Below are 26,607 nucleotides of genomic sequence, written 5' to 3' on the forward strand. Positions count from 1 at the left end.
CAATTGGAGCCTCCCTCCTCCCTGGCCAGCAGGGAGGGAGGGAGAGGAGCTGCTTCCTTTGAAACCTGGGAAATTTAAGGGACATCATCAATAAGGGACAGCAGTGGGACACAGCGCTGGGATAAGGGACTGTCCCGCCAAATAAGGGACGCTTGACAGGTGCAGCCAAGGGGATGGGGCTGTCTGAAGCAAATGGCTTGCCTCCCTCCACACACAGACAGGAAAGGTGGAGACAAGTTCTGTTCAACCAGCCAAAGTCCAGGGGGGCGGAGAGGGGAGATGGGGCCGCCACCACCACTTGTTATCTTGAGAATATCATAAGCAGGTTCAAACAGAAACAAAAGGCAGGTGGAATATCCCGCTCTTCTCAACCTCATTTAGTGTAAAAATAATAATAATCTAAAAGAAGTTTTCAAAAATTGCCCTGCGGTTTTTCTTAAAACAAAAAAGGTGTTTTTATATTTAATCTCTTAGCTGCCTTGAGTCTCTGTCAGGGGAAAATATAAGTCTCTATGACACCCCCCCGGGGGGGATGGGGGGGCTCCGGCCATTCCGGGCCGAAAGAGACGACGGCGCCCGCCCCTCAGCGCCGCTTCCCGGCCCGGGCGCAGAGCTCGGAAAAAGCTCTTTCCATCCTCCGGATAGGAACCGTGAAGTGGGAGGGGAGAAGCAGCCGCCGGGAGGCCCAACCGGCCGGCCGCCTCACGGCTCGTCGCCCCGCCCCCCGCGCTGTCACATGGGCACCGCTTCCGGAGGAAAGGGCGGGACACAAAGTTGAATCGGAGGGAAAAAAACTACACGGCCGCGTATCCGAGGCCCCATTGGCTACTGCCGCTGCTAATCTGCCGTCAGCACGGGCGCCCGGTGGGCGGCGACAGCGCTTTAGCCGCCTCTCAGGGCTCGCCTCGCTATTGGACAGCGGAGTTTGGGTCGAGGCAGCCCATTGGCTGAAAGTTTTTTTTCCAGCTCCGACGGTTGCGCGGCCGTTGAAGCGGGCCTGAGAAGCAGCGTCCTGAGGGGAACAGCGGCCGGCCGTGGAAATGGAGCGAGAGGCCGGTGGCGGCCCGGAGGTGTTTCTTTTCTCCGCTCGAGGGTCGGGGCTGCGCCGGCTGGGGCGCTTCTGGGGCTCCCGCGTTGCGGGGCGGCGGTGGCGGAGTTCCAGCGCCCGCCTCTCGCTGAGGCCGAGCGCCTCACAGCAGCCGACGGGCGGGCCGAAGGCTGGGCGCCCGCCAGAGCCACCGTCCGTCCCGCTTGGCGTTGTGCGACTACAGTTCCCATGATTCCCGGCCCTGGGGCCGCACTGGCTGACGGGAGTTGTAGTCCGCCTTGCGCCCTCTTTCAGGAGCTCCGCGCGGAGCATGTCCCGACCAAAGGGGGAGGGGCGCCCCAGATTCATCTCTGCCCCCCAAGAATGACTCGCGCACCTTTCTCCTTCAACCCTCCACTGCAGATTGTTGAAGGCTCTTCAGGCCCTCCTAATAAGCATTCACTTAAGTTTCTGCAATAGTTCTGTCCTGCACCGATTTTTGTTTAAGCATTCTGATGCATTCTTTAATTATATTTTAAGAAAGGTCTTTAATGATATTTTCTTCTCCCTAGGTTCATGAACAAGAACATTATTGTGAAATACGTCAACTAATTGTTCAGCATGAGGAAGAAATCAAAGAGTTGCACACTAAATTAAAGGAGCAACAACAGTTGCTACAAAAAATGGAAGCGACACACAAAGAAGAGATGCAGCAAGCAGAGGTACAATATTAACCAAAGCAATAATTCAAAGGTCCTTTGCTGCTGCAAATACATATGAAATAGGTCATTTGAAATAAGGGAACACAGGGAAGATTAGAAACTGAATTCGAAACCAATATCATTTTTTTGAAAATAATCTGTCAAAGGTTCACAGTTAATTGCATATAGAATCAGAAATGCAGAGTTGTAGGGAAATGTGAGGATAAGCTGGTCCAACCAGCTGCAATGTAGGAATCTCAACTCAAGCATCCATGACAAATGGCAATCCAACCTCTGCATAAAAAACTTCCAATGAAGCAGAGTCAATCACTTTCCAAGGGATTCCATTCCAGTCTCTGGAGCAGGGGAAAACAAGCTTGCTCCATCTTCCACGTGACAATCCTTTAGTATTTGAAGATAGCTAGCATACCTCCTCTCAGTGTCCTCCTGTCCAGGCTAAACATAACCAACTCCCTCAACCGTTTCTCTTAAGGCTTGGTTTCTAGACCCTTGAACATCTTGGTTACCTGCCTCTTAAAGTGAGGTCCCCAGAATTGGACACAAGACCCCAGGTAGAATAGAGTGGTACTATGACTTCCCTTGATCGGGACACTATACTTCTGTTGATACAACCCAGAATAGCGTTAGCTGGAGATGCTCCTTCAGGTATACTGGGCCGACATTCCGTAGGGCGGGTGCCACTACCAAGAAGGCCCTCTGGTTCCCTGTAACCTCACTTCTCACAGTGAGGGAACTGCCAGAAGGCCCTCAGCGTTTGACCTCAGTGTCTGGGCTGAACGGTGAGGGTGGAGACGCTCCTTCAGGTATACAGGGCCGAGGACATTTAGGGCTTAAAAGGTCAGCACCAACACTTTGAATTGTGCTCTGGATTAGTTGTAGTTTCCCAGTCACCTTCAAGGGTAGCCCCATGTAGAGCGCATTGCAGTAGTCCAAGCGGGAGATAACTAGAACATGCACCACCCTGATGAGACAGTCTGTGGGCAGGTAGGGTCTCAGCCTGCATACCAGATGGAGCTGGTAAACAGCTGCCCTAGACACAGAATTGACCCGTGCCTCCATGGACAGCTGTGAATCCAAAATGATTCCCAGGCTGCTGACCTGGTCCTTCAGGGGCACAGTTACCGTATTCAGGACTAGGAAGTCCCCTTCACCTGGCTGTCCTATCCCCCAGAAACAGTATTTCTGTCTTATTGGGATTCAACCTCAATCCGTTAGCCACCATCCATCCTTCAACTGCCTCTAGACACTCACATAGGACGTTCACCGCCTTCACTATTTCTGATTTAAATTGGATGTAGAGCTGGGTATCAGCAACATACTGGTGAACACCAAGCCCCAACTCCCTGATGACCTCTCCCAGCAGCTTCATATAGATGTTAAAAAGGATGAGGGAAGTAATGGAGCCCTAAGGAACTCCACAAGCGAGTGCCCAGGTGTCCAAATCCTCATCCCTCAACACCACTTTCTGGACATAGCTCAGGGGAAGGAGCGGAACCATTGCATAACAGTGCCCCCACCTCCCAATCCCTCTAAACAGTCCAAAAGGATACCATGGTTGATGGTATCAAAAGTGACTGAGAGATCAAGCAGAACCAGGAAACTGCTTACACCTCTGAACCTAGCCTGCCGAAGATTATTGACCAATGCAACCAAGGTGGTCTCAGTCCCAGGATAGGGCTGGAATCCCAATTGGAAGAGATCCACATGGTCTGCATCTTCTGGGCGTGCTTGGAGCTGTTCAACGATCATCTGCTCAAACAGCTTGCCCAGGAATGAATACTGGGTGATAAAAGATTTTTTTTTAAAGAAGTGGTTTAATAACCACTTCTTTAAGGGGGTCCAGGATGACTCCCTCACAGAGGAGAGCATTCACCACCCCACTACAGAGCTCATTGGCCAGCCTTGTCTGGCTTGCTTTTATGAGCCAGAATGGGCAAGGGTCCAGGAGACAGGTGATCAGTTTCACTTGTCAAAGAAGCCTGTCCACATCCTTAGAGGTAATTATTAATAAGTTGAATAAAGATACCTTCCTTACTGTCTAGTGAAAGTCACTATCATTGTGATGTGGGAAAGGTGCTTTAACATTAACTTGTAGTACGTCAATTGTTACCATCATTTTGCCCCATTGTTAAAAGTGAAATCAAGGTTTGAGGGAAATTAGGGTACAAACTAAGCCTGGCCCCTTTCCTTGATGCTCACCTTTTCTGGTTCCTGTAGCAACATAATTCAGTGCCATGTGACATCCCTGGTGCAAGGATGTCCAGCTGGCATAAGTGAGCCATAGGATTGCACTGTAATAAACTGAAAGTACAGTGGTACCTCAGGTTAAGTACTTAATTCATTCCGGAGATCCATTCTTCACCTGAAACTGTTCTTAACCTGAAGCACCACTTTAGCTAATGGGGCCTTCTGCTGCTGCCGCGCCGCTGGAGCACGATTTCTGTTCTCATCTTGAAGCAAAGTTCTTAACCCGAGGTACTATTTCTGAGTTGGCAGAGTCTGTAACCAATTATTGTCTTTCTTGACTGCAGGCTCTTCATAATCTTAAACTGGAAGGTTTAAGGCTAAGTTCAAATAACACACACACATCCCAGTTGGAACTGATGCAGACTAATCTGAGAAAAGAGAAAGAAACTGCCCTCATGGAGTTGCGTGAGATGCTCAACGATAAACATGCTCAAGAAGTAGCAGTTCTACAAGGTCAATACCATTTTGAGCTGGAGCGTATTAAAGAACAGAGTGATAAGGAAAAAGAAGAAATGGTCGTGAAACATCTAGATGACATGGGTAATCTACCTTGTAGTTTTCAGCCAAAATATTGCAATCCATAGAATACTAGTGCAGACATTTTGATGTTTTATTCAGTGCTGTTTGAGAGCAAAATAAATGTCAATTTTAATCATAGCAGATAATACTTAGAAAATGATTTAATAATGTACAGAGATTATATAAAATATAAAATTTAATGCTATAATTTAGAAGTACATAATGCTTTTTGACAAGTGTGCTGTAAGAAAAGCTTTTTACAAAACAAAAAAACAAAAAATTATGTAAAAGCAAGTCATTTTAATAAGCATGAATATGCAAAATCAGAATATTTGTAAAAGCGAGGGGGGAGCCATTAAGAACAAAGGAAGATGCGGGGAAGGTTATATGAAGTGTGGAAGTTAAAGAGTAGATAATTTTTTTATATATATTTTGAAATTGGTATTTATATTAGCTGACATGCCAAATATATTTATGCAGTGGCAACAAATTTGATGTTTCAGATAAACAGAAGAAGGAAATAGCTCTGGAAATGGAGAAGACACACACCCAGCTCTTAGAGGTATTGTGTATAATTTATTGTGTTTAAATATTTTCTTTTTAAAGCTTCTGGATTTTTATATGATGAAATTTCTTTGATTTACATTACAGTTCCTCAGATTGTTCACACACACACACACACACACACAAGTTCCCTCTCTTAAAATGTAGGAATTGTGTTTACATGTTATCTTGCATGGCTAAATATCCAAGCATGCTAATACAAATGCACTAACAAACTATTGATCACGCATCTTTAAAATAAGATCATAAAAGTGAATGTAAAGGCTAATCTAGTGGTGGCATCCAGTGTTCTTGCTGACTGTTGTATGAAAGCAAGTGGCAGCTGCTAAAGAGATCATGAGATAAAAGCAGAGATGTTAGTTTCTTTCTGAAAAAAGAGTTGCTTGAACGCACATGGGTACGTCCTGTCCAGGAAACCCACTTCATTTTTGCAAAGGCTCAACAAGTAGCAGCTGGGACTGACAAGTAACTAAAGTTAAAAGCATTTAAATTGAAAGAATGATTGTTCCTTTAATTTAAAAAGCTATGGATTTTTCAGGATACTGTGTGGCAATTTTCAATGTTAGACTTCATTTTCTTTCAGAATCTTAAAAGAGGATGTGCATCAAATACAGACCTCAGTTTAAAAAACTTGCATGAAGAGTTATCTGTGAAACATCAGACTGAATTAAATGAGATGGAAAGAACCCTAAATGCAGCAACTGAAGAAGTAAAAAGAAAGTTGGAGAGTCTTTCTTTTGAAAAAGAGCAGGTTGAAAGTAGGTATTCTGAGAAGTTATTATCATTACTTTTGGGCGCAAGAAGCAGTATTTCATCTGCCTCTAAAAAAGTAGGTGCTTTCCCACTCTTGCCAATACAATGACAGCTGCATCAATTCTTGAGGTATGTTGCTATCAAAAATGAGAGGCAGGTAGGGAAGTATTAGTCAGCTGCTAGAGGTCTGCGAAGCCAGACTGTGCACTTCAGTTCATATCCAAGTCTTCTCCACCTTCCAAAAGTCTGTGACTACCCTCTATCCTCCTTTGTATTTTATTTCATTTAGCACTTTTCCACCTCTAGACTTCTTAAAAGTATAGATTAGCAGTACTGACATCACTTCTGTCATCAAACTCTCACAATTTCTTTATTTAATGAAATTATACTTGGCTTTTTGAGGAAACCCTCCACAGAGCAGCTTACTTTATTTTAAAATACAAATCCATTTCATGAAACTTTTTCAAACATATAGGTGGAACCAATAAACAACAATAACTTAAAAATCACCAATATAAAAAATAACACAATCATATCTCAGTTAACTACTTTCATCCTAACACCCCATCAAAACCTTTTGAGAGAAAGCCTTTTAAAAAATAAGAGATCGGGGCCTGCCTAATTTCATCAGCTTCCGGGAGCAGGGACCGAGCAACGGGAGCTTACCCCGTTGCGGGGATTCGAACCTCCGACCTTCTGATTGGCAAGCCCTAGGCTCTGTGGTTTAACCCACAGCGCCACCCGCGTCCTGGGGTAAGTTTCCTTAATGCAGAACAAAAGAAAGGAAGTCTGTAATTGCAGACTCTCCATAGCCGAATTCTACTCCTCTTTTGCTTCCCAGTTATTGGGAGACTAAGGCTGCAGTCTTATGCACCCATACCTGGGAGTTAGCCCTATTGAACATAATTAGACTTACTTCTGAGTAAACAGGCACACAAAGCTACTGGCTTGTTTAAGTTAATCAGGTCTGGGTCTGGTCAGTTCTTGGATGGGTGCCCATTTGTGAACCACACATACAGGGTCTTGGGTTGGATGATGGAAGAAAGTTGGGATATAAATGTTAAAATTAAACTTGTAAGGATTGCATTGTAATATCACCTCTTTTAGACAAAGTACAGCATCTGGCATCACTTTTCACATTATAATACTTTTTTGTCAGAAAGATTGCTACAAAGATTGTGGAATTTATTAGAAAACTTAACAGAATTGTACGTATGAAGTAGAATTTAAATTCACTGCTGACCTTATATACCTCTTCAGACGTTTGGACTATTGTGATGCCAGAAACTGGTTTGAAGCAGTCATCTCACAAGCAGGGCTGTATCTCAGGTGTAGAGTGCATTCTTTGTGTGCATTTTGACAGCTGATAAGAAAATAAATTTTATAACAGAACACAATGTTATTTTGTAGAGGAGCATGATATCCTGAAAAACCAGTATGATTTGGCCATGACAAAGCTGCAGGCTGAATATGAACAAAAGTTGGAAGATATGAAAGGGCAAAGCAAGAAACAAGAAGAAGAATTACAGCAGGAGGTAAATAAGCATATTTATGTTGATTCTTTGCAAGGCTCTTTATGTTTATCAAGATCTGCCTGAATATGAGAGTGAGATGGCAGAGTGGGAAACAGCAGATGAGGATCTCCACATTGGTGACTGGAGGACTGAAACAGGCAAATGAGGGTGTTGGGATGCTGAAAGAGAGGGGTGGAATTATGGATGGAGATAATAAGAAACATCTGGAGATGGAAATGATAGACGTAAGAGAGAAAGGATCTTCTGTACAAGTTGAACACAGATGAAAACACCATCAAGCTGCTGGCGATCTTTGGGAAAAGAATGGAAGAAATAGAAATGGAAGGACTTTTTCTTTAAATTAAAGATGGGAAAGCATAGCCAAGAGGAAATAGGACTGGAAAATATGGAATTGGATAATAATATTAATAACAATAATAAACTTTTATTTATATCCTGCCCTCCCCGGCCTAGACTGGGCTATTTAACATTGGTATAAAATCAAACAATAGTTAAATTACCTCCTAAAAACAAGTCAGGTTCAAATTAAAATCTAATTAGATGGCTTTCCGCAGGATTAGGGTTGGGAACAGTAAATGTTCATCAGGCCCAGCTGTTTACGCTGTTCTTATATGGGCCTGTGAAAATGCTGGGAGGCCTCTTTCATACTAGTTCTTATACAAAACGAGAAGGGGAGTCAGGCTGAGTCCTGACCAAAGGCCTGGAGGAACAACTCCGTCCTACAGGCCCTGCGGAAAGATGTCAAATCCCGCAGGGCCCTGATCTCTTGTGGCAGAGCGTTCTACCTGGCCGGGGCCAAGGCCGAAATTAATGAAGATACAAGCAAATAGTTACGGACTATTACTCCAATAAGAGTTCTTGGAATTTCTTGGAGAGAATGTTGTTATACTGGACTGGAGAAAGACCTTTTTTGGCCTTTAGTGATAATAACAATCAAAGAGTCCCTTTGGGACTTTTTGTGTGGAAAGAAGAATGTCTTGAGGTGTCTGGGATGGAAGATTGGAAAAACGCCTAGCAGATTGAGGACATTATCCTGGAGTACAACTAGATAATAACTATTCTGGAATGAATATTTTGAATAATCTTTATGTACATAATTGGCAGATGGAGAACTGAAAGTCCTTATTTCTCTCATCTCTCTTATTTTTTGATTTCTAGCTTTTGTCTTCTGTGAACTCCACTATACAGTGGTGCCCCGCCAGACGAATGCCTCGCAAGACGGAAAACCCGCTAGACGAAAGGGTTTTCTGTTTTGGAGGCACTTCGCAAAACGAATTTCCCTATGGGCTTCCTTCGCAAGACGAAAGCCCATAGGGAAATCTCTGGGACAGCAGGGAAGCGCAGCGCGTCTTCCCCACTGTCCTCGGACCTCCTCCGAAGGCTGGCGATGGGGCGGAGAGACCTCCTCCCGCCGCCAGCCTTCGGAAAGCTGCTCCGAAGGTTGGCGGCGGGAGGAGGTCTCTCCGCCCCACCGCCAGCCTTCTGAAGGCTGCTCCGAAGGCTGGCGGTGGGACGGAGAGACCTTCTCCCCGCGCCAGCCTTCGGATGGCTGTCCTGAAGACTTGCAGTGGGAGGAGGGTTTTCCATCCCACCGCCAACTTTCAGAATGCTGTTCTGAATGTTGGCGTGGGGAGGAAAAACCCTCCTCCCACCGCAAGCCCCGGGAACAGAGGAGAAGCACTGCGCGCCTTCCCCTCTGTTCCCGTACCTGTCCTGAAGGCTTCCGGTGGGGAGAAAAGCCCTTCTCCGCACCGCCAGCCTGGCAAGCGGTCTCCATAGGAACGCATTAACTGATTTTCAATGCATTCCTATGGGAAACCGTGCTTCGCAAGACGAAAAACTCGCAAGAAGAAAAAACTTGCGGAACGAATTTATTTCGTCTTGCGAGGCACCACTGTACTTATTTTTTGTTCTGTTTTTTAATGTCCTGTACTCTGAGTTAATGAGGATACACACAGGAGGGTGATGAATGGGTGATGAAGAACCCTGTGTGAGATGCAGAGAAGGGAAGATCTCCCAGAGTGGGAGGCTGATAAGAGGGCATTGCATTTTCCTTTCTCCCTCCCACTGTTTCTTTTTGTGTTCTTTCTTTCTTTCTTTCTTTCTTTCTTTCTTTCTTTCTTTCTTTCTTTCTTTCTTTCTTTCTTGTATGTACATTTGCTTTCTCGTTTTTTCTATTTTTATTTGGATTAGTTTGGCTTTTATTGTACTGTATGTTGAAAAGTTTCAATAATAAAAAAGAGAAGTAACTCACTGGTGCACCTGAACCCTATTGAAAGCAGGAGTGATGTCCCCATCCATCAGCTGATGCACAAGGAGTTTAATTCTGCTTGGTTCAGGTGTACAAACTAGTTCCTCACAATGAACTAGTTGGCACACTGAAGCTCTGAAGAAAACTGGAACTTTCTGCACATCTTTTGCAACTGACTGATAATGTCATAATGACATCAGCTGACTGATAAGTGGGTGGTCCTGTCCATCTGTCAGGGGTGCGGTGGGGGCCAAAAAGGTTCCCCATCCCATTCAAAATCTACCAGTCAGTTGCAAAAGATGTAGAGTTAAAATGAAAAAACAGGCGGCCTCTGAGCACATTCTAAGCCTAGGAATGTGTTTTACTATCAGAATTGAACAAAGCAAAGAGTCCTTTCATGCAGATATGCACTACTGGTTAGCTTCCTTAAATTTCAACAACCTAATTTATAAAGTGGTTTTATTGTTGCTGCTGTTAAGAAATTCGGAGCCAGAAATTGGCCAAAAATTCCGTCACTCCTGGTCTAGAAGTTTTTGAAAACACTTTTTAAAAAATTAAAATTGAAATTTGTAGGTGTACTAACTTATTGTACCTCTTGTAGATAGAAAAGCTAATGGCTATGCAAGAAAAACTAAAGGCAGAGTCAGAAGAAGAAATCAAACACCTTTGGTCTCAACTGGATAGTGCTCGGGCAAGTCGCCAAGAATTAAGTGGTACGTTTGAGGATTTGACATAGAATCATTGTAACCTGTAACTTCCTTTCTGTTCATTTTTAAATTCTAGGGTCTGATTCTCTATCATTCAGTGAAGCATTTTATTTTACGCTATTAAGTAATGCCTTATAAAGGAACAATATTTTATATTCTTCTTAATGACTAATTAGCTGAGCAACTGTTAACACATGTTTGCGAAACTCTCAGTTTTAATTTCAGGATTTTAGGTTACATTTTCAGATTTGAGGATTGACATAATTTACATTTTATCCTGTTCAAAAATAATATTAAGTTTCTAAAATATTTTTATTATTTCAGGTCTACACAAAATATAATATGCAGGCTAAACTTATGGCAGAAATAATCTTGATGCCATTCATTATGAATCTTAACAATTAATTTGAAATATTAACTCAGCGATTTATATTTATATAGTAGCTCTTGAATTATTATTATTATTTTCTCCTTTTTCCACTTGAGGCATGCTGTTTAATGAATATAACATAATGATATATTGAGTAGTTAACATTCATAAATGAGCTCTAAGATTTGTAATACTAATCTTCAGACTTGGCAGTGTTTATATTTACTTTCTTCATTTTATTATGCATTTAATCTGGCCAATATTAATAGATCCCATGCCTTTTTGGGTTTTTATGCAAATCTTGGAAAATGTAAATATAGGTGGAGTTGTTAGATATCCAATGTTTTTACACAGAATAAGCTTTCCTATCTTCCCCCTGCACCCCCTGATATGTTCTGGAGGGTCCCCGAAACGTACATGACCAGACTGAGGGACGACAAGGGGAAGGAGATCAAGTCCCATTACACAAGCAACCTCAGAACTTGTAATAAGTTCTATTCAAGTTAATAAAGTGCTTCTTAGCGTCCAAGGCACTTAAGGTCAAATGTTAAGCCTAGTCTTCTTAATAGCGTTGTCCTGTGTGTGTTGTACTTCTTGAGAGGTTTGTTTTACTGTATTAAAATAAGAGAGTATTATCTTGGTCTTTCACCAGAGTTGAAAGAACAGCTGCTTGCTCGCACTTCACACATGGAAGAAATGGAATACCTGAAGAAGGATTTTCAACTTAAATGGGATAAAAAAAAAAGTGAACATGAAAATGAACTGGAACAATTAAGACTTTATTTTGAACAGAAATTAAAGTCTGTGGAAGAAAACTACAGAGAAGAATTAACAATGCTGCATCAGAGGCTGCAGGAAATGAAAGATTATTCCCTATTAGAGGTGGAGAACAGCCAAGATCTACATGTGGAATTTGGGTAATGCTAATAATTTAGTAACTTGATCGGTAGCACCAGATTTTTAAAGAGTTGATTATTAAGAATGTAATACTTAGTAATGAAAACTACATTGGTACCTTAGTTTACAAACTTAATCGGTTCTGGAAGTCCGTTCTTAAACCAAAGCATTCTTAAACCAAGGCATGCTTTCCCACAGCAGTGGGGCACTCAATTTACAAATGGAACACACTGAACAGGAAGCAGAACATGTTCTGCTTGCACCACACAGTTCACAAACCAAAACACCTACTTCTGGGTTTGCAGTATTCTTAATCCAAGTTGTTCATAAACTAAGCTGTTCTTAAACCCAGGTACTACTATATTTGTAATTGTAGTTTCCTCTGGCAGTCTGGACAGGTGGTCATGTTGGAGAACTCCTGAAGCCCTCGTCTTGACTAGTGCTCCTGGCTAGGGGAGAACCTTTTTTACTACCACACTTTGATACTCATAGGAGCATCTAGCAGCTGTAGGATGCACTAGATTTCTGTTTGTCACAGCTAGGATTGGGTTAGCTTGATTGTCATGTATCCATTTTTTTAAAAAAAGAGTTAATGTTGTCTTGAAGAGTCCCCTTTTTGAAGAGACCCTGTCCCTGACCAGCCTTTCAAGGAAGTGTTGTGCAATTGCTTGCCCTCATGTTTTGTCTCTGGAAAAGCTATTATTTGTTACCAATGCTTATATTTATTACCAGGCAGACATTAGTTACATAAGTTGGTTTTCACAAGCTCAATCTTGCATTCTGTGAGTGACTTGTAAAATATTGGTTAGTTCAAACCACTTGGAGAATGGGAATCCTTTGCTAATCCTGATTTAGATTATTTTTTTCAAGAGGCAAGCTGACAGTGTCTTTCATATACTGTTTTTGTTTGTATTGATTCTAGTGAATGCTTATGATCTGTCTGCAGCTGCTTCAAGTTGAAGGTGGCTTAGGAAACATGGTTGATGTTTCTTATTGGGAACATGGTGGAGTGCAGTCAGTGTAAGATTACACCCTGTCCTCCAGCCTCTCAGCTGATGCCACCAGGGAGTTCAGTTGATAGGCGGGTTCAGTGGGTGGGTGTGGTTTAAGGAAAATTCACGACCTCATGTTATACTTCCAGTGGAAATTTTAGGTATCCTAAATGCTTACAAACTAAAGAAAGAGCCTGTTGATAAAAGCTGATAATAGCTTTTGTGGGATTTGTATATTTAATTGGAATTTAAGATTTATTTAAGGTAAAATCCTGAATGATTCCAGAGTCCCAAACAGCTGTTTCTTCCCACACCAAAGCAGCTACAGCTAGAGAGAACACGGAAAGCAGCTAAAACAGTTATTTTACTGTTTTCATGGGCAATGCAAAGCAACATGGTGCTGTGAATTTCTGTGGATTAGCCATGCACCATTCAGTACCTCTGTGAAGGCTGGAACCTTCAATGTGTGGACCTGTCTGTGCCTGGCCCTTCCCTGTCTGGGGAACATTTGGGAAGGCCTGAGCTACATTATCCAGGCTGTAGCATCGTGGCAGGCCTGGCTGCTGAACAGTGGAAAATGCTTCTCCTGTAGCAAAATCTACTAAGATGGCTTTCACCTACGTGAGCTCCAGATCCTAATGCAACCAATTAGAAAAGATCTGAGAGAGAGAGAGAGAGAGAGAGAGAGAGAGAGAGAGAGAGAGAGAGAGATGCACACTACAACTCTTAATGATGTGGTGGTGGGGAACCCTGAGGTTTATAACTAGTGTGATAGAGTTAAGTGAAGTGTGAACTGGCTTGCATATGGATACAGGAATCTTAATCTCATGATTGTGGTAACTGAAAAAAGTGAATCTGTGATTGTAGAAATGAATACTACTTGATGCTAACATTTTCTTACATGATTACATTACCATAGTTGCTTCTGTGTGACTTTAAATCACCCCCAAATTTACAGTTCAGTACATAGAATGATGGAGCTGGGTAATCTAGTCCGACTGTTTGCTGCGGCAGGAAATCCACTGCTGTTGTATTCCTCATAGGCGGCCATCCAGCCTCTCCTTTAAAACATCTAATGTGGGAGAGTTCATCACTTTCTGAGGCATTCTGTTCCACCACATCTTATACCGTTAGGGTCTTCCAAATATTTCAGTGAAATCCTCTTTCTTGTAGTGTGAACCCCTTATTTTGGGTCCTACTCTGGAGCAGTTAAAAACAAATGTGCTCCAGCATCTTATATGATAGTTATTTGAATATATGAAGAAGGCTATCATATTGCCTAATAATCTATAAATCTCTTCTTCATGCTAAACATACCCATTGTTAAAGATACTGAAAACTGCTTTATTACTTTATTAAAGTTAATTGCTTTATTAAATTATAATATAGTAAAGCATATATATAATGTTGTAATAAAGTAATGCTATAATAAAACATTACTTTATTAAAGTTATTAAGACCATGTTACTTACTCTTTTGAAATTTCCCCCCATACAGTTCATCTGCCATATTTTCAGAAGAGATGACTGAAAAGGAGAGACATGATCTATTTGAGCAGCTTACTCAGCAACTGGAACGCCACAAGGTAAATTACTAGCTAGTAATAAAAAGGCATATTTGGCTTGCCAGACAAGATGACCCAGCCCCAAACTCCATGTGCTGTTCTGGGGATTGTTGCTGAGGGCCACCAAAAATGGCCTTAAGGGCAGCATGCAGCCCTTGGGATGTACATTGAGCCATCCTGCTGTAGTGGATAGTCTAAAGCAGAGTTTTCCAAACTCTACATGTTGGTGACACATTTTTAGACATGCATCTTTTTGTGACACAGTAATTCAGTTTTGCTAGCAAACCGGAGGTTAAACTAACTCCTTCCCAGACCTGGGAGGAGTGTGGGGAGCATTCACACGACACACCTACACCCTGCAGCTGGCACACTAACATGTTGTGACACACAGTTTGGAAAGCTCTGGTCTAGAGTAAGTTCAGCAGTCGCTACAGTGAACTAAGGTTCCAGATTGGGTTCCGCCTCTAAGCCTGATGCTGGTGTTGAAGGACAACTGATCCTGCCGCTGCCAGAAGGAGACAACTGAACCAGTTGCCACCACACCAAAGCCTGTAGAACCAAGCCAGAATCGTCATGATTGCCTTCCCATGTGCTTAGGGAAACAACTGCCTCCCCCTGCCCCCCATCTCACCAGTCTAGGCTATGGAATGCAGAAATGTCTGTCTTCAGGCCAGAGGGTGAAACCTTTTAAGATTATAGACAGAGGCTTTGAGATTACATTGAGATTGCTGCATCACACTGTTGACTCACATTAAGCTTGTCTACCAAGACCCCTAGATCCTTTTCACACGTACTGCTAGTAAAGCAGGTGTCCCCATCTTATATTTGTGCAGCTGGCTCTTCCTTTCTAAGTGGAGAACCTTACATTTTTCCCTATTGAAATTCATCTTGTTAGTTTGGGCACAGTTCTCCAATCTGTTAAGGTCATTTGGAATCCCAGTTCTGTCTTCTGCAGCGTTAGCTGCTCCTACCAGTTTGGTGTCATCTGCAAATTTGATGAGCATCCCCTCAATTCCTTCATCCAAGTCATTTATAAAAACATTGAACAACAATGTGCCTAGGAAAGAACCGCACTTTTGTCCCGGATGATGAAGCACCATTAAGGAGCACTCTTTGGATTCGGTCAGTCATCCAGCTACAAATCCACCTAACAGTTACCTCAATCAACCCACATTTTACCAGCTTCTTCACAAGAATATCATAGGGGACTTCGCCAGAAGCTTCACTGAAATCAAGATACACTATGTCCACAGCATTCCCCCAATCCATCAATTTTTTAACTTCATCAAAAAGAGAAATTAGATTTGTCTGACATGACTGGGATTTTGGGAAACCCAGGCTGGGTCTTAGTAATCACCACATCCTTTCCTAAGTGCCCACAGACCAACTGTTGCATTATCTGTTCTAGGACCTTTCCTGGTATCAATGTCAAGCTCACTGGTCAGTTGTTACCTGGGCCTTCTCCCCCGCCCCCTTTTTGAAGATGGGGATAACATTTGCCTGCCTCCAGTCTGCAGGGACTTCACCTGTTCTCCAAGAATTCTCAAAGATTAGAGGCTCTGAGATTACATCCACAAGATCCCTTGGGTTCAACTCATCAGGCCCTGCAGATTTGAGTTCATTTAATGTAGCTAGGTGTTCCTTTACCACCTCTTTTCCTATCTTGGGCTGCAGCTCTCTCCTTGCATTATTTATTCTGTTATCACCAGGTTGGGCACTGCTTTCCTTTTGGGTGAAGACAGAGGCAAAGTAGGTGTCTAACAGTTCCTCCCTGTTGTTGAGGATCAGGTACAAGATAGATGATCCCCTTGTAGCTTCCTTTACCTTCAGGAAAATGAAATTGTCTATGAGGCAGCTGAGGAATTTGTTGGACCTTACATTGTTGGCAGAGTTTTTGTTCCAATAGCTATTGGGTAGTTGAAGTCTCCCATGACTACTGTATCTCTCCTTTTGGAATGTTTGACTATCTGCTGTAGGAAGGCATCATCCAAGTCTTCAGTCTGGCTTGGAAGTCTATAGCCAGGGCTGGCCCTCCCATGATGTAAGGTGAGGCGTTCCATTCATCCTAATGGACCAGTCTCCATAGCATAGTAGTGTTGCTGTTGCAGTCCACCTAGGGTAAGGCTGCAACCCAGTAGTGGATATCAGTGCACATGAAGACCAGTGCTACTTATGGCTTATGATCAGTTCTAATTCTGTTTATTAATACAGTGGTGCCCCGCAAGACGAATGCCTCGCAAGACGAAAAACCCGCAAGACGAAAGGGTTTTTCGGTTTTTGCGACGCTTCGCTAGACGATTTTCCCTATGGGCTTGCATCGCAAGACGAAAGCCCATAGGGAAATCTCGGGGACCTTTTTTTAAATGCTGGCGGTGGGGAGCAAAGCCTTTTCCCCCCCTCCGGACTTCAGAAGAGGTCCAGGAAGGCCGGCGGGGGCGAAAGGCTTTGCTCCCCACTGCCAGCATTTTAAAAGCGGTCCGGGATAGCAGGGAAGCGCTTCCCGCTATCCCGGACGGCTTTTGAAGGCAGGCAGGGGGGGCAAAGACTTTTGCCCCCCCTGCCTGCCTAACCGGGGGCTTTTAAATCGCCCCGGGACTGTCCGGGGCGATTTAAAAGCCCCCGGACGGCTTTTGAAGCCTCCCCCCGCCGCCCGGCTTCGGGGCATCGTCCCGATGCCGGGCGGCGGGGCAGGAACGCCTCCCCCAGCCGCCCGGCTTCGGGGCATCGTTCCGATGCCGGGCGGCAGGGCAGGAACGCCTCCCCCCCCCGCCCGGCATCGGAACGATGTCCCGAAGCCGGGCGGCCGGGCGGGAAAGCCTCCCCCCGCCGCCCGGCATCGGAACGATGTCCCGAAGCCAGGCGGCCGGGCGGGAAAGCCTCCCCCCGCCGCCCGGCTTCGGGGCATCGTCCCGATGCCGGGCGGTGGGGCAGGAACGCCTCCCCCAGCCGCCCGGCTTCAGGGCATCGTCCCGATGCCGGGCGGTGGGGCAGGAACGCCTCCCCCAGCCGCCCGGCTTCAGGGCATCGTCCCGATGCCGGGCGGTGGGGCAGGAACGCCTCCCCCAGCCGCCCGGCTTCGGGGCATCGTCCCGATGCCGGGCGGTGGGGCAGGAACGCCTCCCCCCGCCGCCCGGCATCGGGGCATCGTCCCGATGCCGGGCGGTGGGGCAGGAACGCCTCCCCCAGCCGCCCGGCTTCGGGGCATCGTCCCGATGCCGGGCGGTGGGGCAGGAACGCCTCCCCCAGCCGCCCGGCTTCGGGGCATCGTCCCGATGCCGGGCGGTGGGGCAGGAACGCCTCCCCCAGCCGCCCGGCTTCGGGGCATCGTCCCGATGCCGGGCGGTGGGGCAGGAACGCCTCCCCCAGCCGCCCGGCTTCGGGGCATCGTTCCGATGCCGGGCGGTGGGGCAGGAACGCCTCCCCCCGCCGCCCGGCATCGGAACGATGTCCCGAAGCCGGGCGGCCGGGCGGGAAAGCCTTTGTCCCCCCTGCCTGCCTTCCCAGGGGCTTTTAAATCGCCCCGGACAGCGGAGAAGTCCTCCGCTGTCCCGGGCGATTTTAAAATGCCGCCCGCCAGAAGAGGTCGGGGGAAGGCGGTTTCCATAGGAACGCATTAATTGATTTTCAATGCATTCCTATGGAAAACCGTGCATCGCAAGACGAAAAACTCGCAAGACGAAGAGACTTGCGGAACGAATTAATTTCGTCTTGCGAGGCACCACTGTACATTAGCATTCAGTTTTCCATCCTGATTGTGGCTGTACTAGCAACTAAGGCAGAGCTACTTGTTGCATTTTATTGCTGATGACCCCCAAAGAGCTGTGAACAATTAGCTCCGTGTAAACTGCTTGTGCTAATTTTAGTTGTTGGCACCTGTCTGTCTCAAGAGACAATGGAGTGCACCTCTGGGGTGAAGTCAGACTGCTGCATTAGCAGCATCGAAGTAACCACCTCGGGGCACAAGCCTGGGCAGTGTGTATGGAGGTTCTAGGCTGTCTAGACCAGTGTTCCCCAACCTTGGGTCTCCAGCTGTTTTCGGACTACAATTTCCATCATCCTTGACCACTGGTCTTGCTAGCGAGGGAAGATGGGAGTTGTAGTCCAAAAACAGCTGGAGACCCAAGGTTGGGGAACACTGGTCTAGACCACAAGATCCCTCTCTTGGCGTCACTGATGTGGGCCAAAGGAAAGCAGAGCAAAACATTTGGCACCAGCTTGGCTGCAGGAGTTGCTGGAAGGAGGAGTACAAGGCGCCATCCAACTGTCTTAGGGGCTCCACTTTGGATTTGTGCAGGATTTACTTCTTAGCCTTTTCTTCTTGTGAAGTATAGTTTAGTAAAACAAGTGTTTTGCATGGAAAGTTTAAAATGGATATGTTTCATAAATCTTACCAGTGTTTTTCTTCTGCATGTTGGCTTCAGGAAGAACTCTCTTGTTTGCGGTTGCATTTGGATGATAAACACAAAAGTGAGGTAGAGTTACTAAGGTCTTCCCTCACACTTCAGTATGAAGAGAGCCTAAAGAAAATGAGGATGGATCTTTCAGATAGATTCACTTCTGAAATGGAGCAGCTGAAAAGAAAACATAGTTTAAGTCTTGAACAGCTTCGTGCCAAAATGTCAGAAGAGCATCTCAGAGGTAAGCAGTTGCAGGTCATAAGAATAACATGTGAAATTTTAATTTCCAAAATTACATTTATATGGAAAATGCTAGCTCTGTGTTCTAAACCAGTGAAATACATTGCTTTACTACAGTGCTCAGGCTATCACTTTCTAAGAATGGGTTTAGTTGATTTACCCTGTGAAACTAATACAAGGCACTCCGAGGCCACCTATGTGTCAGTTGATAAGGATGGTTTGAGGAGTTCCCCCAAACAACAGACCTGCTCTTTCAGAGGGAATGCAGTCACCTCGCCTGTCTCCTGGATCTGAGAACCATTTGCCCACAAAGGCGCTGCCTCCCCAGGATTCATACTCAACTTATTAGCCTTCATCAGTCGACCACTGCATGCAGGCACCTGTCCAGGTCTTTCACTATCTCTCCTGAATCAGATGTAACAGAGAAATAGAGCTGGGTATCATCAGCATACTGATTACACCTTGACCTCAAACTCACTCCTAGTGGCTGCTCCCAAAGGCTTCATATACCTGGGGACAAAGTAGAGACCTGTGCAGATGCTTAAAATAACCTTTGTTAAAAAACCAGAAGCTTTTTTTGGTAGGCATTGTAGGACAGGAATTGCCAAAAGAGCGGAAGAAGTTATTCATGTATTCTACAATGGCAGCTAGGATTCTACTAGTTTAAAAATGGAAAGATGACAAGATACCAACAAAAGAAGAACGGCAAATCAAACTTATGGAATACGCAGAAATGGCAGAACACACAGGAAGACTCAGAATGACAATGAAGACTTTAAAAAAGACTGGGAACTGTTCATGTTGTATCTACAGAAATATTGTAAAGAAATGGGCTCACTAGCAGGGTTTGAGTAAACACAACTAAGAACACAAGTGTAAAGGTTAAGAAACAACAATATGGAAATTAATCAAGTGTAAGATGTAACTTGAAAGAAAATTTGGTATAAAAATGATAAGAATATAAGAGCATTTAGCTAAAAGATCAGAAAAATAAGACAAAAATTAAGCAGAAGTAGCAAATATTTAAAGAAGTGGAAGTTGAAGGAAGTCATGACGTGGGGGGAGTTTTCATTTTCTTTTCTTTTTTCTCTTTTATATGGTAAATATGTTGAATATTAAATTGTAAAATCTAATAAAAATTTATTTTAAAAACTAATAAAAAAATAGAGACCTGTGCGATCCCATAGCATAACTGCCATGGGCCAGAAGAGCAGCCTCCCAGTACTGGGGACACAACCCTGCAAATAGGAATGACGTGGGGGGAATGGAACCCCTGTAACAGCAGTGTTAATAATCTTCTAATAGTGTTAATATTCTAATGTAAACGAAGATTATAGCAATGAAACACTAAATATGTCTTGTTCAGTATTTTGTTGCAATTATGAAAACTGATGAAAAGTATTTTAAACTTTTATTATTTTCAGAAATTGCTAAACTTGGTCTACAAAGTGCTCAAGATGCTGCGCGTCAAGTAGAAATGGAAGTGGCTGAGCGATGCTTGGCACTAGAAAATGAGTACAAAGCTAAACTTTGTGTTCTTCAGGTTGAGACCCAAAAAGACATAGAAGAATTGAGGAGAGAAAATACAAAATTAAAGGAAATTAGTGTGTGTCAAGAAATGCATTGGAAGGAGGAGCTGGAGCAGGTAAAATCTGGAGGGATGTTTATATATGTGTTTCTGAGAAATAATTAAGGATTTTAATTAATAATACATATGTGTATCAACAATTTTTCAAAAATAAATTTTGTTCTACATTATATTTTCAAAAATAAATTGTTCACTTGGACACCTCTTAAGATATTGTAACTAAATTTGGCACAGTAGTTCCTGAGATCAAGGAACAGAGTTTTGTTTTGTTATGTTTGAATACTGTTGGATGATATGTTGAATCAAGCTAGCAGACTGAACCTTTCAGAATTGCATTTATTGTCAGTGAGGGCTGCTGTTAGCTTCTTTGAATTCCCAAACACCAGGAGTTCCTTGCTAGTTACAGTGGTACCTCTGGTTACGAACTTAATCCGTTCCGGAGGTCCCTTCTTAACCTGAAGCTGTTCTTAACCTGAGATACCACTTTAGCTAATGGTGCCACCACGTGATTTCTGTTCTCATCCTGGGAGCAAAGTTCTTAACCCGAGGTACTACTTCTGGGTTAGTGGAGTCTGTAACCCGAAGTGTTTGTAACCTGAGATACCACTGTATTAAGAAATGTATCTTAAGAGAAACATTTACAGCCCTTATTTCGAAGTAAATATGTATAGAAAATTCCTCTTTAGTTTATGGGTCTTAATTCTGAGTAAATGTACATTGGATTGCAGCTTAAAATCATTGACTAATTCTGTTAAAATATAGAGAGTCTGGTTTGTGTACATTTTAATAGTAGTAGTAGTAGTAATAATAATAATAAAAATAAAAATAAAATTTTGATCCTGTTATTATTTGTGATTTTATAGTGCTATCCTGTACGTTGAAATTTAATTTGTTAAACTATCCTGTATATGTTTATGTGGGAGTAAGAAAATTCATAGCAGCAAAATGTCCTGTTCTCTTCTCTGGCTACTGTTGCCTGCACCCTCTTTACAGGTCTTTGTAGAAGGACAGGGGACTTCATTCACAAGGTGGAGAAGGACATGTTAGGCTGCTGGGAGAAGGGTTTTTTGTCTCTTAACACATGTTAACTAAAAGAGGCTTTACAAAAGGAACATTTCCCTTTCCCTTCTCTCAACAATTGCTTCCACCCCATCAGCTATTCTTCAGGAGGGATCTCCTTGATCCTCTGCAAAGGCTTTCCAGTGGTGGCTGTGGTGGGGAGGGCTGGGGAAGGAAACTATCCCCTTCAGAATTTTGTCTGCATTGGTTTCATTAAAAAAGTGACTTTATGGATCACATTATGCTTTATTCAGTGCAGTCCCATACAGGTCTACTCAGCAGTAAGTCCTGTTGACATAAATGGGACATACTCCCAGTTAATTGGGTATTGGATTAGTGTCTAATTTACTGGTACTTTCTATATTTGCTTTTCCCTATATTAGCTTTTAGCAGTTTCGTGTGCACTAGAAAGAGTAAAATGTATAAAGTTAAAATATCTTTGGCTACAATCCTGTGCACATTTATGTGAGGGTAAGCCCCATAGAAAACCGTGGGATTGCTTTTGAGCAAATATTTAGATGATAGTGCATGTTCATTTCTTAATATTATATAAAATAAGATATTTTGAATAAAGTTAATAAAAATGCATCAGATTGGTAGTTCATAATTTAAATTCAAGCAATTTGATATGATTGAAACTTCAACTGATTTTTTTTTAATTCACAGATCAAATGCAAACTCATTGAAGATCATGCAAATGAATTACGCAAAGCTAGAGAGGAGTTGCAGGAAATGGAACAGACTCATAAAACAAAAGCTGAAGAATGGAAACGAGAACAGGAGGAATCAAAAAGAAAGGCTGAAGAGAAACTGTCATTGTTGCGTAAAGAGCTTGAAAGCAAGGCAGAGTGTGAGAAGCGAGCCTTGCAAAAGCAGTCTGAATTTCGTGAAGCTGAAATGATTTGGCTTCAGCAGCAGCAGGCTGCTAGAATTGTAGAACTGGAGAAATCCTTAAAGGAGCAGCAGAACAGCGTCAGGCAGCTGGAGGACACTTTAGTAAATGCACAGAAGACTTTGGCTCAATATGACAGTGAACTAACTTCCACCAAGACCCTCATGACTGAAGAGTTAGAAAAAGCCCAAGAAGTGTTACAAGAAGAATGGAAAGCTAAACTTAAAGATGCACAGAGCAGGTTTGTAATCTACTATATTATCATTGTGATTATGATTTACGGTAAATCATTTTTTACCAGCTCTTCATTACAGAGCAATTGCAGCGTAGGTTATTAAAAGTTTCAAATGCACAATATAGTTATTAAACATGTCAGGTAAATCGCAAATAGCTAACTAAAAACATCCATACTGACATCAAATTCCACTAAAAGTGGGTAAGTCTATACAGGAGAAGGTCTTCTTTGAAGTATCCCAGCCCCAGGTTGTACAGGGCTATGCAATTTCCCTGTTTCATGGATGCTCAGAACCTTCTTTTGAAAAGAAGTGGGCAGAAGACCCAAATTGAACGGGTTTGTATGGAGGTTAACCAGGTTTCCTGTTTCATAAACCAATTGGGGAGCAGGGAATGGTCCTGTGGGTGTTGAGTTGAGAAGGGAAATCACTTAGGATTCATAATAAAGTCTTCTTTTTCTTAGGAGAAAGCTGGTGTTATTTTATTCTTTAGAGGTGTGTGTTTCAGCAGACTTGTCTTATTAATACTTACTCCTAATGACTTGAAAGATACCTTCTCATATGGAAATGTGTGCTTTTAAGCCAAGACATTTCCCATTTTCTTTTGGTAAATGACTGTTTTTGTGGGTAAGGGAACTCTCCATTGTGGAAGAGTTCTATTTAAAATATAATGGAGTTTGTAAGACCTACATTGGCTCCCAGTACGTTTCTGAGCACAATTCAAAGTGTTGGTGCTGACCTTTAAAAGCCCTAAATGGCCTCAGCCCGGTATACCTGAAGGAGCGTCTCCACCCCCATCATCCAGCCTGGACACCAAGTCCAGTGTTGAGGGCCTTCTGGCGGTTCACTCACTGTGGGAAGTAAGGTTACAGGGAACCAGGCAGAGGGCCTTCTCAGTAGTGGTGCCCGCCCTGTGGAACGCCCTCCCATCAAATGTCAAGAGAATAAACAACTATCCCGACTTCTAGAAGACATCTGAAGGCAGCCCTGTTTAGGGAAGTTTTTAGTGTTTAATGCTGTATCATGTTTTTAATATTTGGTTGGGAGCCGCCCAGAGTGGCTGGGGAAACCCAGCCAGATGGGTGGGGTAGAAATAAATTGTTGTTGTTGTGTTATTGTTGTGTTAATGTTTTTCCTTCCTTGTAAATCTAGATTGGTGGAAGAGCATGAAGCTATTACTAAAAAAATCACAAGAGAACATGAGATTCTCTTTCAGGAGCTGAGGGAAAAACACATTGAGGAGCTCAATCTCCAAAGGACAGAATTGCAGCATAAGCATAAGGAGCATATTTCGTCCCTGACATCCATTCTACAGACAAAGCACCAAGCAGACATTGAAACTCTCAAGTCTGTATTTGAGAGACAGCAGCAGGCTCTAGAAACTCAGATAGCAGACATGCAGAATAATCATCAAGCACAAATTACGGAACTGGAGACTAAGCATTTATCAAATTTGGATTCTCTAGAATCTACATATATATCTGAAATTCAGCTCCTGCAAGATGAGCACAGGCAAGCTCTTGAAGATTTGTGGGTAGATTTCAGAGACCAGTTGCTTCAGAAAGATAAGGAAAATCAAATGTTTTTGGCTCAAGTAGATGAGATGAAACTTCAACATGTTGAAGAGCTGCAGATTTGCCAAGACAATCTGAAAATAGAGTTGACTACAGTTCACATGGGAAAACTTAAAACAATGGCAGCAGAACTAGAAGAAGCACATAATGTGAGGCTAACCATTAATTACTCTTGGGTTTGAGTTCTGGGTTTGAGTGATTCAGGTTGAACCAGGTGGTGCAGGCTTCCAGTGTCTTTTTTCCTTGCACATATGGATTCCCCCCTACTTCTTGATTTGCAACAGCTATACAGTGGAACCTTGGGTTGCAGACATAATCCGTGACGGAGGCATGTCCGCAACCCGCAGTGTTCACATCCTGAAGCGCCATATTTGCGCCAGCGCAATTTGGCACTTCTGTGCATGCACAAAGCGCAATTTAGCCCTTCTGCGCAGGCACGAGCGGCAAAACCCGGAAGTAACCCGTTCTGGTACTTCTGCGTTTACTGCAGTCCACAACCCAAAAACATGTAACCTGAAGCATTCGTAACATGAGGTATGACTGTATAGTAGTTTACTGTGTTTTCTAAATCTATCAAACTATGGATAGTAATCCACAGTTTCTCTCTGCACTAGAACAGAAGCATACTTTCAGATGTGTTTCTGGCTCTTGAATCTAAACTGTGGTAGGCAGCAAATATAGTTTATTCATTCTGGACACCACAGCAAAGTAGATTTACTGTGGAAGGGGAGGGGGGAGTCAGACAGGTGGTATATTTTTGCAAGTTTGACTGGGGTCATATACCATCTATATATCATTTTCATTACATTTTCTTTCAAAGCATTGCATGCAGTGAAATTCATCCCAGTACTCCACAACCTTTCCCAGTCCTCAAACATGATATTATGCCCAATGTCCTGCGCCCACCTTATCATAGCCGATTTAACCATTTCATCTTGTGTGTTCCATTTTAGCAGCAAGTTATACATTCTTGAAAGTACCCTAGTCTTAGGCTCTAACAATTCCGTTTCCAACTTCGATTTCTCCACCTGGAACCCTAACTTTTTGTCAAGTTTAAAAACTTCCTTAATCTGAGCGTAATGTAACCAATCTCGCACTTTATCTCTCATTTTCTCCATACTCTGCAATTTCCAGGTGTCTCCATCTTTTTGCTCGAAGCTCCCTTTAAAGAGCCGTGTGGAGCGTGTATGCGGCTCTTTGAGGCTTTTCCCCGAGGAGGGAGAAGGGCTGCCCTTCTCCCTCCTCGGGGAAAGGCCCCCAAGAGCCGCACACACACTCCACGTGCTCTTTAAAGGGAGCGTGGCTCTTGGGGGAGCCTTGGCCACGTGCAGCCTCTCCTGGGCAGGGGATGAAGGCACCCCTTGCCCAGGAGAGGCTGCACGCGGCCAAGCAAGAAGCCAGGACAGCCAGTGGGATCGCTGCGCAGTGATCCCTCTTGCTGTCCTGGCTTCTGGGTTTCAGAATAAATTTTTTCTTGTTTTCCTCTTCCATAAACTAGGTGCGTCTTATGGTCTGGTGCGTCTTATAGAGCGGAAAATATGGTATATTTTTCTGGTACAAATGTCTGCTTTTGCTTTATTGTTTTGTAAACACTATGTGTAATTTATGTGTAATTTTGGATTCCTGTTTTTAACTTTTGATTATGTATAGGAAGATTTGGCAGTAGTGCTAGCAAAACAACGACGTTTGTTGAAAGATGACTATCATAATGCCCTGGATGTGCAGCGGGAAGAAATCCTCCATATAGAGGAGCAGCATAAAAAAGCAATACAGGAACTTCAAGATATTCATATGGTGGAAGTTAATCAGGAAAAAGAGAATTGCCAGCATCTTCAGAAAGAGGTAAAACAACAAGTTAGATAAACGACAAGTGAGGATCTGCTTTGATTTTTAAGAGAAGCAAAAATCTTTTAACGTTGTTTCTGTAGGTTGCCTTCATTTGAAGCCATGCTGTTTGAGGAACAATATCAATTGACACCTTTCTCCAGTTCTGCTGCATCTGTAAATTAGACCATACATTGAGGGCATAAATGCATTTAACATATTACCTAATTAGTTCTGATACAACTTTGTAAGCAAGGGCAGCAAAGTGCCAAAGGCAGTTTCCCTCCCAGGGTAGATAGCCATGGAGGGGGAACTTGTTATTTAGATCATGTTACAGAAGGAAAGACTTTATGCCTTCCTCCCTCCATCTATTTTCTTTTAACCATTAAAGGCAATTCATGCATTTGACACCTCTAATTTGACCCTTGCTGGGAAAACATATGATATAGAAATTTTCTTTTTCTGGCGTTAGTCAAATAAGCCAGTCTGTGGAACCAGCTATTGGAACTGACTCACTCCAAGGACTATACTAGCATTAATTACTAAATAAATTGCCTTTCAAAGGTTTTAGATATTTCATTCCTTAGCCAGGTGTGAAAGACATAGATATGATTACATTCTAAGGTAAACTAGTCTGCAGGTTTATAGAAAA

General features: G+C 43.3%; 1 protein-coding gene across 2 annotated transcripts in view; it reads left to right on the top strand.

Moving 5' to 3' along the window:
• The first annotated feature begins 970 nt into the window (after positions 1–970).
• Positions 971–26,607, top strand: part of PCNT (pericentrin) — a 77,802-nt gene continuing 52,165 nt past the window's right edge. Inside the window, exons 1-14 of one of the 2 annotated variants that reach the window (XR_014162774.1) lie at positions 971–1,070; positions 1,600–1,749; positions 4,281–4,536; positions 5,019–5,077; positions 5,663–5,837; positions 7,243–7,367; positions 10,220–10,331; positions 11,348–11,612; positions 14,082–14,169; positions 18,570–18,786; positions 20,210–20,430; positions 22,099–22,565; positions 23,710–24,280; positions 25,782–25,973. Coding sequence is in view for 1 of the 2 variants with exons in the window: in XM_081887849.1 (XP_081743975.1) it covers positions 1,041–1,070; positions 1,600–1,749; positions 4,281–4,536; positions 5,019–5,077; positions 5,663–5,837; positions 7,243–7,367; positions 10,220–10,331; positions 11,348–11,612; positions 14,082–14,169; positions 18,570–18,786; positions 20,210–20,430; positions 22,099–22,565; positions 23,710–24,280; positions 25,782–25,973 (2,928 nt within the window). In the remaining variant the exon portion in view is untranslated. The remainder of the gene's footprint in view (positions 1,071–1,599; positions 1,750–4,280; positions 4,537–5,018; positions 5,078–5,662; positions 5,838–7,242; positions 7,368–10,219; positions 10,332–11,347; positions 11,613–14,081; positions 14,170–18,569; positions 18,787–20,209; positions 20,431–22,098; positions 22,566–23,709; positions 24,281–25,781; positions 25,974–26,607) is intronic. The other variant, XM_081887849.1, reaches the window with a different exon arrangement.

Source organism: Podarcis melisellensis (assembly GCF_964234715.1).
Source record: "Podarcis melisellensis genome assembly, chromosome: 1".
In the NCBI taxonomy this organism is placed as follows: Eukaryota; Metazoa; Chordata; class Lepidosauria; order Squamata; family Lacertidae; genus Podarcis; species Podarcis melisellensis.